The 15,082-nt window shown below is 38.1% G+C and overlaps 1 protein-coding gene across 8 annotated transcripts in view; it reads left to right on the top strand.

The window, feature by feature from the left end:
* Positions 1–15,082, top strand: part of KNTC1 (kinetochore associated 1) — a 91,162-nt gene that overhangs the window by 22,728 nt on the left and 53,352 nt on the right. For all 8 annotated transcript variants that reach the window (XM_077875434.1, XM_077875438.1, XM_077875440.1 and 5 more), the window contains exons 15-29: positions 58–123; positions 209–284; positions 4,325–4,450; positions 4,542–4,631; positions 5,001–5,054; positions 5,830–5,891; positions 7,647–7,758; positions 8,893–9,036; positions 9,228–9,284; positions 9,377–9,478; positions 11,857–11,976; positions 12,072–12,215; positions 12,977–13,075; positions 13,717–13,820; positions 14,229–14,328. In XM_077875434.1, the coding sequence (XP_077731560.1) occupies positions 58–123; positions 209–284; positions 4,325–4,450; positions 4,542–4,631; positions 5,001–5,054; positions 5,830–5,891; positions 7,647–7,758; positions 8,893–9,036; positions 9,228–9,284; positions 9,377–9,478; positions 11,857–11,976; positions 12,072–12,215; positions 12,977–13,075; positions 13,717–13,820; positions 14,229–14,328 (1,456 nt within the window). The remainder of the gene's footprint in view (positions 1–57; positions 124–208; positions 285–4,324; positions 4,451–4,541; positions 4,632–5,000; positions 5,055–5,829; positions 5,892–7,646; positions 7,759–8,892; positions 9,037–9,227; positions 9,285–9,376; positions 9,479–11,856; positions 11,977–12,071; positions 12,216–12,976; positions 13,076–13,716; positions 13,821–14,228; positions 14,329–15,082) is intronic.

The following is a 15,082-nucleotide window of genomic DNA, read 5'->3' as shown; positions in this document are numbered from 1 at the left end:
TAAGTTACAATTTACTTACTTAATGACAAATACACTTACAGTGCAAACTTTTTTCAGACTGTCTGAAGACTCCATCTCTCTTGTGGTACTCAGGTGTCTTACAGAAGCTTTACCAGAAAACAGGTAACTTCTTGTTTTCTTTTAAGCTTTACCCTTAAGTTCCCTGATTAATAAAAATTTTACTGAAATTTCTTATTTGACTTGTCAGATTGAGTCGATTACTTCACAAACACAGATTTGCTGAAGCTGAGAGCTTTGCTATTCAGTTTGGACTAGATGTTGAGGTAATTCTTTCATGAATTCATTTGTTCATCCAACAAGCATTTCTTTATGTAATAGAGACTGGGGAGACAAACACGTAAAGTGTAATTGGAATTTAGTATGGTCAAGCCTATAATTAAAATATGACCAGAGAACACTAAGGATTCAAGGGAGAGACTGACACCGTACTGGGACAGAAAGATTTCCCAGAGGAGGTCATTTTTTTGTCAGATCTTTTTTTTTTTTTTTTTACAATTATTTTGAACTTTTTTTTTTTTTTAAATTTTTATTTATTTATGATAGTCACAGAGAGAGAGAGAGAGGCAGAGACATAGGCAGAGGGAGAAGCAGGCTCCATGCACCGGGAGCCCGACATGGGATTCGATCCCGGGTCTCCAGGATCGCGTCCTGGGCCAAAGGCAGGCGCCAAACCACTGCGCCACCCGGGGATCCCCCCTTTTTTTTTTTTTTTTTAAGATTTATTTATTTATTTGTTCATGAGAGAGGGGGTGGGAGAGAGAGGCAGAGACACAGGCAGGCTCCATGCCGGGAGCCTGATGCTGGACTCGATCCCGGGACTCCAGGATCACGCCCTGGGCCAAAGGCAGGTGCTAAACAGCTGAGCCAACCAGGGATCCCTTTTTGTCAGATTTTGAAGATGTTCCAGATAGTCCAGGAAGAGGAAGGGAATTCTAGCTGGAAAGACAGCATGAGCAAAGGCTTATGAGGCTTCTAGGAACTCCTGCTGACTAGGTAGGAGCAGAGAATAGGTTGTATGCACAAAGGAGTGAAAGGAGCTGATGATGGAGCAGTAGGTGGTCAGTGCCTGGGGAACTTTGTGTGCATCACAGAGGATTTAGATTGTAATTGACCAGTGATGGGGAGATGATTAGATTATGACTTATTTTTTTTTAATTTTATTAATTTATTCATGAAAGACACACAGAGAGGGGGAGAGACATAGGCAAAGGGAGAAGGGAGAAGCAGGCTCCCTGTGGGGAGCCTGATGGAGGACCCTATCCCGGGACCCCAATATCATGCCCTGAGCCAAAAGCAGATGTTCAATTACTGAGCCACCCAGGTGCCCCAGACTATCACTTTGTAAAACTGAAGAATTGTTTGGAATGGTGCAGATTTAGGGGTGTAAAGACCTAAATTGGGAGATTGCACAGATTTCTGAGTGAGACCTGAGCCACTGCAGTGAAGTGAAGATGTACGAGAGGGAAAGTCTGACACAAGAGGCACAGAGGAGGGAGAATCAGTGGGGCTAAAACCATCACACCTAGGGAGGGACAACTGTAGGAGATGGACTGACAGGATTCTGGCTCGGCATACTCAGGGGTTGCGGATGGTACTCCATAAAATGAGAAATATGTGCAGAAAAGCAGGTAGTGGGGAAAGATGAAGGGTCTGCTTTCTAAAACTTGCATGGAAGGGATTTTGTGAAATCAGACTGTCTAGTAGGAGATTGAGAGTGATGTTAGTTGAATCTAGAGGTAGGTTATGCTAGGTGACCACTCAGACCACTCCGGGCAAATGTGTAGAGTAGAGAGATCTCATCTTAGGATAAAATCCAGGGATAGCAGCATGTAGGAAATAAGGAAGAAGGGATATCTGCATATTTGGGAATGAAGGAGGAAAACCATAAAAATGTATGATAGAAGATAGATGAGGTAGATAGAAGTCAAGGAAAGACGGGTGCCTGGATGGCTCAGTCAGTTAAGCGTCTGCCTTCGTCTCAGGTCATGATTTCAGGGTTCTAGGATAGAGCCCCACATTGGGCTCTCTGCTCTGTGAGGAGCCTGCTTCTCCCTCTCCCTCTGCCTGTTTGTGCTTGCTCTCTCTCTCTCTCTTGCTCCCTGTCAAATAATAAATAAACAAAATCTTAAAAAAAAAAAAGTCAAGGAAAGAGAAACTTTAGAGTTCAGGAGGGAGTGATCAGCAGTTTCAAATACTACAGATAAGATCAAGTATTAAAACTGGGAGGTGTCGGAGCAGCCTGGGTGGCTCGGCGGTTTAGCGCCACCTTCAGCCCAGGGCCTGATCCTGGAGTCCCGAGATCGAGTTCCATGTCAGGCTCCCTGCATGGAGCCTGCTTCTCCCTCTGCCTGTGTCTCTACCTCTCTCTCTCTCTCTCTCTCTCTATCATGAATAAATAAATAAAATCTTTAAAAAAATTTTTTAAGTGTAACATTTTAAAACATATGAAATAATTTTGTGTGGTATTTGGAAAGGTATATGAGTAAAGACATAGAGAAATTAATGGAATATTAAGCACCAAAATCAGTAATGGATACTTCTGGTTGAGACAAGGAGGATGATATATTAGGGATGCAGAGAAGAAATCTTAAGCTATATTAGTAATATTTACTTTTAAGTAGGTTGAGAGTACATGACTTATTACCTTTTTGAACATTTGAAAGTTTCATAATAACTTTTTTTTTTTAAGAGTAGGGATGTCTGGCTGGCTCAGTCAGTAGAGCCTGTTTACTCTTGATCTTGGGGTCATGAATTCAAGCCCCATGTTGGACGTAGAGATTACTTAAAAAAATAAAATAAAATTAAGTGAATGGAGTGAATAATCAAGATCAGTAAAAGCAGTTTTCAGGGAGTATAGAAGTACAAGTAGAGAAACTATACTTCCTTACCATTTTATTTGTTTATTTATTTTTTAAGATTTTATTTATTTATTCATGAGACATAGAGAAAGAGAGAGGCAGAGACAGGCAGAGGGAGAAGCAGGCTCCATGTAGGGAGCCTGATGCAGGACTTGATCCCAGGACTCTGGGATCATGCCCTGAGTAGAAGGCAGATGCTCAACCACTGAGCTACCCAGGCATCCCAACTTTCGTACCATTTTAGCTTTCAGAATTACAGGGTTATTGTCAAAGTTAGCATTTTGCTTACAAAAAAGGAACCTGAAGTTTGGGATCTCTCTTTCTTTCTTTCCTTTCTTTCCTTTCTTTTCTTTTCTTTCAAGAGAGAAAGTGTGTTAGCCTAGGGAGGGGCCGAGGGAGAGGGAGGGAGAGAATCTTAAGCAGGCTCCACACCCAGGGCAGAGCCCCACATGGGATTTGGGGTTCAATCTCACGACCCTGAGATCATAACCTGACCCAACACCAAGATTTGGATGCTTAGCCACCTGAACCACCCAGGCACCCCATTTTGTGTATTTCTAACTCATGCTGTTTCTAGCTGCTAAAGAACCTTTGGCAGATTTAGGAAATGAGATATGCACCATAACCCTTGGGTCATCTTTTACAAACCAGTTCTGTCACTTTGGAACTGCATAGTTTCAGGTGCATTACTTACCCTTTCTGGAGTCTTGGTTTTCTTGATGGTATAACGGTAGTGTTAGTATTTACCCTGTAGGGTTATGGTGAGGCATAAATGCTTGCTCAGGTTTTTATGAGAATTAAATGAGGCAATTCACATAAGGCTCTTTTTTTTTTTTTTTTGGTATCTATTTATTCATGATAGATACAGAGAGAGGGGCAGAGACAGAGGGAGAGGCAAGCTCCCCATGGGGAGCCTGATGTGGGACTCGATTCCGGAACTCCAGGATCACGCCCTGAGCCAAAGGCAGATGCTCAACCACTGAGCAACCCAGGCATCCCCATATAAGGCTCTTAGTACACTGCTTGACATGTGTAGTTCAGGATTCAATGGTCTCTGTAACTCTTAGCAATCTGGATTACCTTTGGGTGATCTGAGTCTTAACCTGCTTTACTATTTATTCCTGGACCACATGAGGCTTCGCCTTTTTTCATGACAATCTATTGCCTGTAGCCTAACAAGTCCTGCATAGGCATCATTTTGCTTCAAGTTGCTTTAATGTGTCATGTTTGGGATCCCTGGGTGGCGCAGTGGTTTGGCGCCTGCCTTTGGCCCAGGGCGCGATCCTGGAGACCCGGGATCGAATCCCACATTGGGCTCCCGGTGCATGGAGCCTGCTTCTCCCTCTGCCTGTGTCTCTGCCTCTCTCTCTCTCTCTCTCTCTCTGTGACTATCATAAATAAATTAATTAATTTAAAAAAAATAATGTGTCATGTTTATACTATAGCTTGTTTACAAGGTGAAATCCAACGATATATTAGAGAGACTAGCCTTGAGTTCTGCGGACACCAGCAAGCCGACTGAATGGCAGAAACTCGTAGATGAAGCTAAGGAAAATCTCCGTAACATCCAGGTGTGTTTTTCCCTGTCATGTATGAGAGTATTCAGATTGATGGACTGGTGAACATTAAGTCGCCTTACTATGTCTGACATTTCTGAAACAGGACGATGAATTTGTGGTGAATTACTGCTTGGAGGCTCAGTGGATAACCTATGAAACAACCCAGGAAATGCTAAATTATGCCAAAACCAGGGTAAGTTTTTATAATGTCTATACCTGTTAGTTTGTCTCATGCAAAATAAACCGTCTCAAAAAAAAAAAAAAAAAAAAAAAGAATCGCAGACCTGTTCTAAAGTGCATTTTTTGCTGTACGTTCCCCTCAGTGAGCTGTGGATACCATTGATAATTATATTCCTTAAAATCAAGGTGTAACAGATAGGCAAATCATTGTGAGCTGTTTTCATAAGATGCATTATTTTTTTATGATGTGTCATTTCTTTATTCACTATTTATCTCAGTTCATGCGATTTGATAGTTTTCCTTTCATGGAAAATCTATCTTCTTTCATGAAAAAAACTAATACAGCAGATATTCTAACATTGTTTCTCTTTGCTCATCTCAGCTTTTGCAAAAAGAAGATAAAACTGTTCCTACCTATTCTGATGGTTTAAAAGAGGTAATTACATTGTACTTAATTTGAGGATAAATGTACTTTTACAATATGTTTTTCAATTCAAGATAGACCTGTATTTTTTCAAGAGCAACTTGTTTTAATTCTTATTTCCTTACTGAAAAATGGGAATAATAGTACTTATGGGGTTATTTTGAAATCAGGTTAGATAATTTATATAAACCATCTTGTGTAGTGTCTGGCATCAGTTATGCACACAAATAAATGCTGTTATGATGACTATCATGGTTTAAATTCTTATTTCAAAGTAAATTTTTGGGGACATGTGGGTGGCTCAGCGGTTGAACATCTGCCTTTGGCCCAGGGTGTGATCCCAGGATGCTGGATTGAGTCTCACATCGGGCTCCTTGTAGGGAGCCTGCTACTCCATCTGCGTATGTCTCTGCCTCTCTCTCTCTCTCTCTCTGTGTGTCTCTCATGAATAAATAAATAAAATCTTAAAAAAAAAAAGTAAATTTTTGGTATAATCCAGCTAGATTTTACCATAAGGGCATTTATAAATGAATGGGAAAACTAATTAATTTTGAAGGTCATCTATAATCAATGTGCAAATGCATTCTCTTCTGCAGTTTTATTGATTGAATATGATTGGAAATGTTTTCATTATTCCAAGGTTTTTTTGGTCATATTTATGTGAAGTGGTATATGGGATGAAATGAGCATGTGTGTAAGACTTTGAAACAGAAAACCTAATTTGGGGTGTTTTTAATTTTAATTTTCTCACACACAATATTCAGATTAATAGGTTATTTCTTTCTAGGTTCTAAGGGCTCGTGCAAAATTGACTACTTTTTATGGAGCATTTGGACCAGAAAAATTCAGGTGTGTACACTCTGTTTTTCAGTTTTAGATGATGACTTAGGTTTTAGTCTAGAATAAAGTATTACTTTGAACGAATGTGTTTCTGGGAATTGAGTGATAGAAAATATTATTTTCCTACTAGGTTTTAGAACATTCTTCTACACCATCTATGGGAACTGATACATTTGAAAGGCAAATTTAAATGCACATATCTTTGCCTTAGCAATTTCACTTCTGGCAATTGATTCTATTAGATATACTAACATAAGCAACAAGAATATCATTCTCTACACATATGAGATAGAACTATCTTTTTTTTTTGAGATAGAATTATCTTAAAGATAATACTAGCTTATTGTCAAATTAATAAATAGAAGTTTTATTTTTTTCTTGTGGCTAGTCAGTCCCCCTTTCCTGCTGTTTGCAGTGTGAGGCTATAATCTGACATGTATTTGTCTATCTCTGGACTTTGTATTCAGTTAATTTTATATTATTCATTCACCAGTATCATGTAGTGGGTTTTTTTTTTTAAGATTTTATTTATTTGTTTATTTATTTATTTATTTAAGATTTTATTTAAACAAACCTTTATCTGCCAAAAAAAAAAAAGATTTTATTTATTCATAGAGACAGAAAGAGAAAGAGAGAGAGAGAGAGAGAGGCAGAGACACAGGCAGAGGGAGAAGCAGCCTCCATACAGGAAGCCCGACGCGGGACTCCATCCCGGGTCTCCAGGATCACACCCCAGGCTGCAGGCGGCGCTAAACCGCTGCGTCACTGGGGCTGCCCTATTTTTTTTTTTTTTTTTGAGAGAGAGGAGTAAAGGAAATAAAGGGATAAATATTATATATGTATATAAATATATATATGTATAAATATATATATTTATATACATATATATATTTGTATGTTGTATAAATATAGCTACCCAGGTGATCTTATTATTTTATGTTTTTAAAATGAATGAGGGGGGATGCCTGGGTGGCTCAGCAGTTGAGCATCTGCCTTTGGCTCAGGGCGTGATCCTGGTCCCAGGATCAAGTTCCACATCAGGTTTCCTGCTAAGCAGGGAGTCTGCTTCTCCCTCTCCCTCTGCCCTTTCCCTGGCTCTTGCTCTCACTTGATTGCTTGCTTTCTCTCAAATAAATAAATAAAATCTCAAAAAAATACTTAAAATAATTGCTTGTATATAGAGTGATTATCTTAGGAAGGACCTACAAGAAGAGATATGGCTCTCAGGGAGGAATGTAGGAGCAGGAAATTACTTTTTACTCTATAATATTTGTAACTTTTTTTTTTAAAGATTTTATTTATTCATGAGAGAAAGAGAGGCAGAGACATAGGCAGAGGGAAAAGCAGGCTCCATGCAGGGAGCCCAATGTGGAACTCAATCCCGGGTCTCCAGGATTACTCCCTGGGCCGAAGGCAGGCGCTAAACCTCTGACCCACCCAGGGTCCCCTTTTTTTTAACTTTGAGGGGGAAAAACACTAGTTTATTTTATTTATTTTTAAAGATTTTATTTATTTATGAGAGAGAAAGAGAGAGAGAGGTAGAGACACAGGCAGAGAGAGAAGCAGGCTCCACGCAGAGAACCTGATGTGGGACTCAATCCCAGGTCTCCAGGATCACGCCCTGGGCTGAAGGTGGCGCTAACCGCTGAGCCACCTGGGCTGCCCAAAAACCACTAGTTTAAATGTCTAATAGTATCCACTTGTAACATATGACCTTAATTTTTTTTTTTTTTAACTACTAACTTTTTTCCTCTGACTTTGCAGTGGTAGTTCTTGGATTGAATTTCTGAATAATGAAGATGACCTTAAGGATATCTTTTTACAGCTAAGAGAAGGAAACCTTGTTTGTGCACAGTACCTTTGGCTTCGACATCAGGTAATCTATTTTGCATTTTGTTGTTAATGGCTTCATGGAACCTAGGATCAGTGATTGAATCCATTGTCTACACATGGATGAAGGATGTCGGGTGTGAGTGGGAAATGGCATGTTTGATAAAATTATCCCAACGATATTAAATTAGAGGTGAAGATACCTTAGAAACGTGTTTTATCCCAAAGTCTAATTAACTCCTAAATTTAGCTCAAAAGGCAATATTTTGGGTCACCTGGCTGGCTCAGTCAGTGGAGCATGTGACTCTTGATCTCTGGGTTGTGAATTTGGGCCCCACAATGGGCATGAAGATTACTTAAAAATAAAATCTTAAAAAAAAAAAAAAAGCAACGTGTTGTTATTAAATGATTTATTGATGGGTTTCTTTTTTTTTTTTTTTAAGATTTTATTTATCTATTCATGAGAGACATAGAAACAGAGAGAGAGGCAGGGACACAGGCAGAGGGAGAAGCAGGCTCCATGCAGGGAGCCTGACGTCGGACTCGATCCTGGGTCTCCAGGATTAGGCCCTAGGCTAAAGGTGGCGGTAAACCACTGAGCCACCTGGGCTGCCCTATTGATGGGTTTCTTAAAAAGTATTGGAGAGGATGTTTCTGTTGTAGCTGGGATTGTGCATTAGCACTTCTGCTCTGATTGGGGAGGTATTGTTAGCTCCAAAAAGTAACTTGGTGTGATGTCATTAATGGACCCATTGCTTATTAAGATTGTACTTTTGGGCGGGGGGTGGGGGTGACTGGGTGACTGACGGTCACTGAGGGAGCCACTTGATGGGATGAGCACTGGGTGTTATTCTATATGTTGGCAAATTGAACACCAATAAAAAATAAATTTATAAAAAAAAATAAGATTGTACTTTCACCTCCTGTTAAGTTTTCCTTCCTTTGCCATTTCCACAGTCACTGTCACCTGATTGATTAGTTGGTACTTGTTGCCATGAGAGTTCATGGAATTTGTGGCTGTCAGCGACTCATCAGTACAGAGTAAATCACCCTTAAGTGCTCATAATTAAGTCAGTAATATATTTATTGAAATGACTGCCTAACAGGTCTTACCTTTTGGGGAGGCTGTCATTTTTAAATTTGTCCAATAGATCTTAATTTCTCACTCTGTATCATTTAGGCAAATTTTGAAAGCAGATTTGATGTGAAAATGCTTGAGAACTTGCTCAACTCGATTTCTACACCAGTCTCTTTACAAAAGCTTTGTCCGTGGCTTAAAAATGATGTGATCCCTTTTGTGAGAAGGGCCATACCTGAAGGGCAGGTAAGTTGCCTTCATTGTTTCTACTCTGGATGACTCAAATATAGCCTTTACCTTAGATCACCAAATAGTAAATGGCACCATTATCAGGTAGTTTGTTTAGTGTCTCTGTTGAAAGATTATCATGGGGGTTTTAAATTATTTTAGTGATTATCTGCTGAATATTGTATTTTTAAATGATATGTCTATTTCAGAAAATTCTTGCAAAATGGTTGGAACAAGCAGCCAGGAACCTTGAATTAACTGATAAGGTAATACCAGTATAATTAGCCCTTAAAAAACATTTCAAACACTCCCAGTGGCATATAACATTACTTTTAATGGTCTCTGTTACTCTTTAAAGGCAAACTGGCCAGAAAATGGACTTCAACTAGCAAAGGTGTTTTTTACAGCAGAAAAGCCAGATGAGTTGGTATTGGTGTCTTCTTGGCGTTGGATTTCCTTGGTATGATATAGAAAATGAATTTTTAGGAATAAAGCATTCAATTTATGTTAAATAGTTTGTTTACATGTACTTAGAAATATATCCACTTCTTAAATTTTCTGTTTGTATGTTCTTTTGTTGTATGCTTTTAAAATTCACGAAAAAGGAAAATGTCCTTTTTTTCTTCCTAATATTCCTATCAGAACTTCAACCTATTTTAGTGCTTTGCTTTTCTCTATTGAACCAGCCAAACAGGAAACAATATAAAGCATACTCCTAAGTAGTAGAGTTGGGATTTTCTGCATTGGCAGCAGTTCACAGTCCTTTAAATGAATGAAATTTAATAATGCATTAGGATTAGTTTTCAAAGATTATTTAAACCAGCAAACTACTCCCAGTTCTGATTATATTTCCTAGGCATTCTGATAGCCATTATGGCTTAAGTACTAGCCAAATTTTTAAAAGATCAAATTTAAAGAAAGTTCTGGGCGCAGCCCGGTAGCGCAGTGGTTTAGCACCGCCTGTAGCCCAGGGCGTGATCCTGGAGACCCTGGATCGAGTCCCACGTCAGGCTCTCTGCATGGTGCCTGCTTCTGTCTCTGCCTCTCTTTCTCTCTCTGCATCTCTATGAATAAATAAATAAAATCTTAAAAAAAATAAAAATAAAAAAATAAAAAAAGTTCTGGGAACTTTTTGACTGAAAAAAATTGCAGTGCTAGAAATGTTACTAAGCTCAGGAATACTGATATTATATTTGATGTTAATTTGAGGTTCATGAACTGAATTTATTATCTGGCTTCTAAATTTCTTAAGTTAATTTTTTTTCCTCTTTAAGTTTCTAAAAACTAGAAACCATTCATTATATTTGAAAAAAAGTACATTGTTGTATTTTCGAAAAGTTTGTCGGGGTGCCATAAATTAGTTTATGAACTAATATGTGAGATATCCTGGTATGATCTCAACTCAAAAGTATTAAGGATAGGGTACCTGGCTGCCTCAGTTGGTTAAGCTTCTGCCTTCAGCTCAAGTCATGATCTCGGGGTCCTGGGATTAAGCCCCACATCTTGCTCCTTGTTCAATGGGGAGTCTGCTTCTCCTTCTGCCCCTCACCCCACTTATGTTCTCACTTTCTCTCTCTCAAAAACAAAAACAAAACCCCAAAAAACAAAAGTATTAAGGATTTAAGTACCAGAAGGTATGACCTTATATATGATCATAATATACATTATGAAATTACACCTATTCTTTACATTTCTAGGGCCCAAAATTAAATGATAAATTTTCTCCTTTCTTATATAGCAGATTCCTGCCAATAATTATACATACTGGTTTTACACTGTTAAAAATGAAACAGGAATTTTTTTCTATACTCTTCAAGCATTATATTGATAAATGTAGTCAATATGTATTATAATATGTGATGTGTATTGATCATTATAATACATCTTTCCATAGAAGAACTTTTTCTTTTTGCTATAAAATACTACTCTTTTCCCTGTTGTCTTTATCAATACTGAAAATTTTGTTCCTTGTATTTAAATTTAGGAAATGTTACAGCTTTATATCTGGTCTTGATTTATACAGATAGGATATTGAGGGCCATCTAAATGATGTTTTTGTAACTAAGTATAAAATACTACACTAACATTCAGGGGCACCTTGCTGGCTCAGTTGGTGGAGCATGAGACTCTCGATCTCGGGATTGTAAGTTTGAGCCCCTCATCGAGTGTAGAGATTACTTAAAAAAATAAAATCTTAGGGAAGCCTGCATGGCTCAGTTGGTTGAGCATCCAACTCTGATTTTGGCTCAGATTGTGATATCAGGGTTGTGAGATTGAGCCCTGTGTCAGTCTCCACATTGGGCGTGGAGCCTGCTTAAGATTCTTTCTCCCTCTGCCCAACCCCCAAAAAAATCTTAAAAGAAAAAGTTGTACTTACATTGAAGTTTTTATTTATTTATTTATTTTTAAGATTTATTTATGTATTTTAGAGAGCACAAGCAGGGGGCAAGAGAGAGGGAGAGACTCCTCAAACAGAATCTCTGCTCAATTCAGAGCCCGACATGGGGCTTTAATCCCAGGTCCCTGAGATTATGACATGAGCCAAAATCAAGAGTCAGATGCTTAACTAATTAAGCCACCCAGGCACCCCTAACATTGAAGTTTTTCTGTATGTGTATATTTCTGTTTGTTTTGTTTTGTTTTGTTTTTGAGAAAGTTGCTTTTGGATTTCTGTTGGATTCTGATGTTAATTTGCACTAGTATTAATGAGTTAAAATTCTACAAAATTTGAAGACATTAGGTGCAGATTTCCTCTTATATGCATAATCATGGTCATTTTTTATTTTGTCTGAAATAATTCTGACTTCTTGTATATTTCCCCTCATACTTTTGTTTTAGAAGGATTATCAAAACACAGAGGAAGTATGTCAGTTAAGGACTTTGGTACATAATTTACAGGAGTTGATCACACTGCATAGGAAATACAACTGCAAGTTGGCTCTCTCTGATTTTGAAAAGGTACAAGTCTAGATTTATCAGAAATGTTATTATTTTGTAATCACAGCCACTATGACTAGAACTTAGACCTATGCCATTTTTCTCTTGGGATCCAGGAGAATACAACCACCATTGTGTTCCGCATGTTTGATAAAGTGTTAGCCCCAGAGCTGATCCCTTCTGTCTTAGAGAAGTTTGTAAGAGTTTATATGCAGGAACATGGGTTACAAGAGGAGGAACTTCTCTTGCTCTACATAGAGGTAACTACTTTAGATCTAGTCTTTTTTCCTTACATCTGTGTGTGTCATTGTATAAACGTTTAGCTCTTTAAGGAATGTCATGCTTTACCGTGGGGCTTTATGCAGCATGTTGTATTGGTTAATGTGGCATAATCACTGCTGATTGACTGGTAACCTTGGGGAGAATGGAATAATATTAGGGCTTTCTCCAACTGGTTATTGTAAAATAATAGAAGTGTGAGCTCAACAAATGTGAGCAATGTTTTGTACACTAGTTCTATATGGTACAGAAAACTTGGGGATCCCTGGTGGCTCAGTGGTTTGGCACCTGCCTTTGGCTCAGGGCGTGATCCTGGAGTCCTGAGATCGAGTCCCACGTCGGGCTCCCGGCATGGAGCCTGCTTTTCCCTCTGCGTGTGCCTCTGCCTCACTCTCTCTGTGTCTCTCATGAATAGATAAATAAAATCTTAAAAAAAAAAAAGAAAAGAAAACTTAAGGAAACATTCTTGAAGAATCTACAAATGAGATTATTGTAGCTTATTAAACTAATGGCCAAGGCTTTAGCAATTCTGTGGTTTTTGAGCATTATTTAAGGTTCGTGGCTAAGTAGTTTTTTCCACATCCATAAAAGCTATTTACCTAAATGTGTTGTTACTGCTTTTTGAAAGTAAGCTTTAAATTAAAACTTGGATTGAAAAAAAAAAAAAAATAAATAAATAAATAAAACTTGGATTGAAATTTAAAGCTTTTAGTTAAAAAAATATATGTTTATCTCCTTTTAGGATTTATTGAAGAGATGTAGCTCAAAGTCCACCTCACTCTTTGAAACTGCATGGGAAGCAAAAGCCATGGCAGTAATAGGATGTTTATCGGACACAGATGTAAGTAAATGGTGACCAAGTAGATGTTCCTTTTGAGCATTGCATCTCTTCTTAAAACTTTTTCTCTGATCACAAAAGCAACTTATATTTGTTAAAGAGAATTCGTGAAGTTTGGGGAAAAAAAGAATAAAAAAATAAATAAATCCACCCAAATTCCATTTTCTTTAATTATAGAAAATAAGAAGTAAAAATGTTCTCATTCCCATCCCTAGAAGAACTACCATGGATGATTGGGTGCATATATTTCTAGGCTTTTCTATAATTATACACACACAGACACATTTTTTGATATGTTATAACATACTTTTATTATGACTTTCCACTGTTACTGGTCACCATTATAAAGTATGAATAAAACCATGAAAAATATTTTTAAACACAGACTAGAGACTATAGAAAAAAATAGAGCTATATGACAACTTTCAGCAGAGAAAATATTTTTTTCAGTTTTTCTAAATAATTAAATTGTTCTTTATGCGTGAGAATCAGAACAAATACACAATTTTACAGTCAGAGGAGATATTCTCAGAGTACTACACAGTGGATATAAGACCTCTACTATAGATTAGGTTGTGTCATTAATTTGCACGAAACATAAATCCAAGGGCTCTTCATGGTCAGTATGTTATGTGTCTTTGTAGCTCATATTCGATGCTGTGCTTAAGATAATGTATGCGGCAGTGGTTCCCTGGAGTGCAGCTGTGGAGCAGCTGGTGAGACAGCACTTAGAAATGGACCATCCCAAGTAAGATGACAGTCTCCCAGATAGTTGTGTTGGATAAGCCTCATGTTTTCACTGGACATTCACTTGTGCTTTATGCCCTTTACTGTGTCCCTTAATATTTCATTAAAAAAAAAAAAAAAAAAAGACAATCCATGTTAATATCAACAAATTTCTAGGGTGCCTAGGTGGCTTAGTCAATTGAGCATCCAACTATTAATTTTCACTCAGATTGTGGTCTGGGGGTCCTAGAATCAAGCCCCATGTCGGGCTCCAAACTCAGTGCAGAGTCTGCTTCTGCCTCTCCCTCTGCCCACTCACTGGCCCCCTCCTGCTCATGCACTTGGCTTGCTCTCTCCCTCTCTCAAAGAAATGAATAAATAAAATCTTCTTTAAAAACCATTTAAAAAATATTAACAAATTTCCTTTTAGAGTCAAGTTATTGCAGGAAAGTTACAAACTAATGGAGATGAAAAAACTTTTACGAGGCTATGGCGTAAGGGAAGTGAATCTCTTAAACAAGGAAATCATGGTAAGTACAGTAGTTGAAAAGTCTGAACCCTGCTGTTCCATTCTGAAGGCAGCTTGGGAAATGGAATGACGACTTTATATTCTTAAAGGCTAACAGAGCTAGGTTCTTCACCACTTCCCTTTTGTTAGAGCATGAATAGGTTGTTCAGGGGCGCCTGGCTGGCTCAGATCAAGAGCAAGCAACTCTTGATCTTAGGGTAATGAGTTTGAGCTCCATTTTGGGTACAGAGATTACTTATATAAATAAAAAAAATTTAAATAAATACAGACTTCTTTAAAAATTATCCAATTTTTGTTTATTAGAATAGTAAAGATAAATACACACGTAACAAATACATTAAGGGTAGCCCTGGTGGCTCAGCAGCTTAGCGCCACCTCCAGCCCAGGGCCTGATCCTGGAGACCCAGGATGGAGTCCCACATCAGGCTCCCTGCATGGAGCCTGCTTTTCCTTCTGCCTGTGTCCCTGCCTCTCTCTCTCTCTCTGTGTCTCTCATGAATAAATAAATAAAATCTTTTAAAGAAACAAAACAAAACAAATGCATTAAAAAGCTAAAGGAGTATATTAAATCATCATGTTGTACAGCTTAAATATATGCAATGTGGTCACTTATATACCTCAGTAGACCTGGGAGGGTGGGGTGAGGAGAAGGTAGACAGGACTGTCATAAAATTATGATAGTAGAATATAAATCATGTTTTAATTTTTCACACAACTTAGTTTTTTTGCTGCTTGATTTTATTGTGATGAGTACT

Source organism: Canis aureus, chromosome 27, assembly GCF_053574225.1.
Source record: "Canis aureus isolate CA01 chromosome 27, VMU_Caureus_v.1.0, whole genome shotgun sequence".
In the NCBI taxonomy this organism is placed as follows: domain Eukaryota; kingdom Metazoa; phylum Chordata; class Mammalia; order Carnivora; family Canidae; genus Canis; species Canis aureus.
Note: the sequence above shows the minus strand (reverse complement) of the source record. Positions and strands in the feature narration are given on the sequence as shown.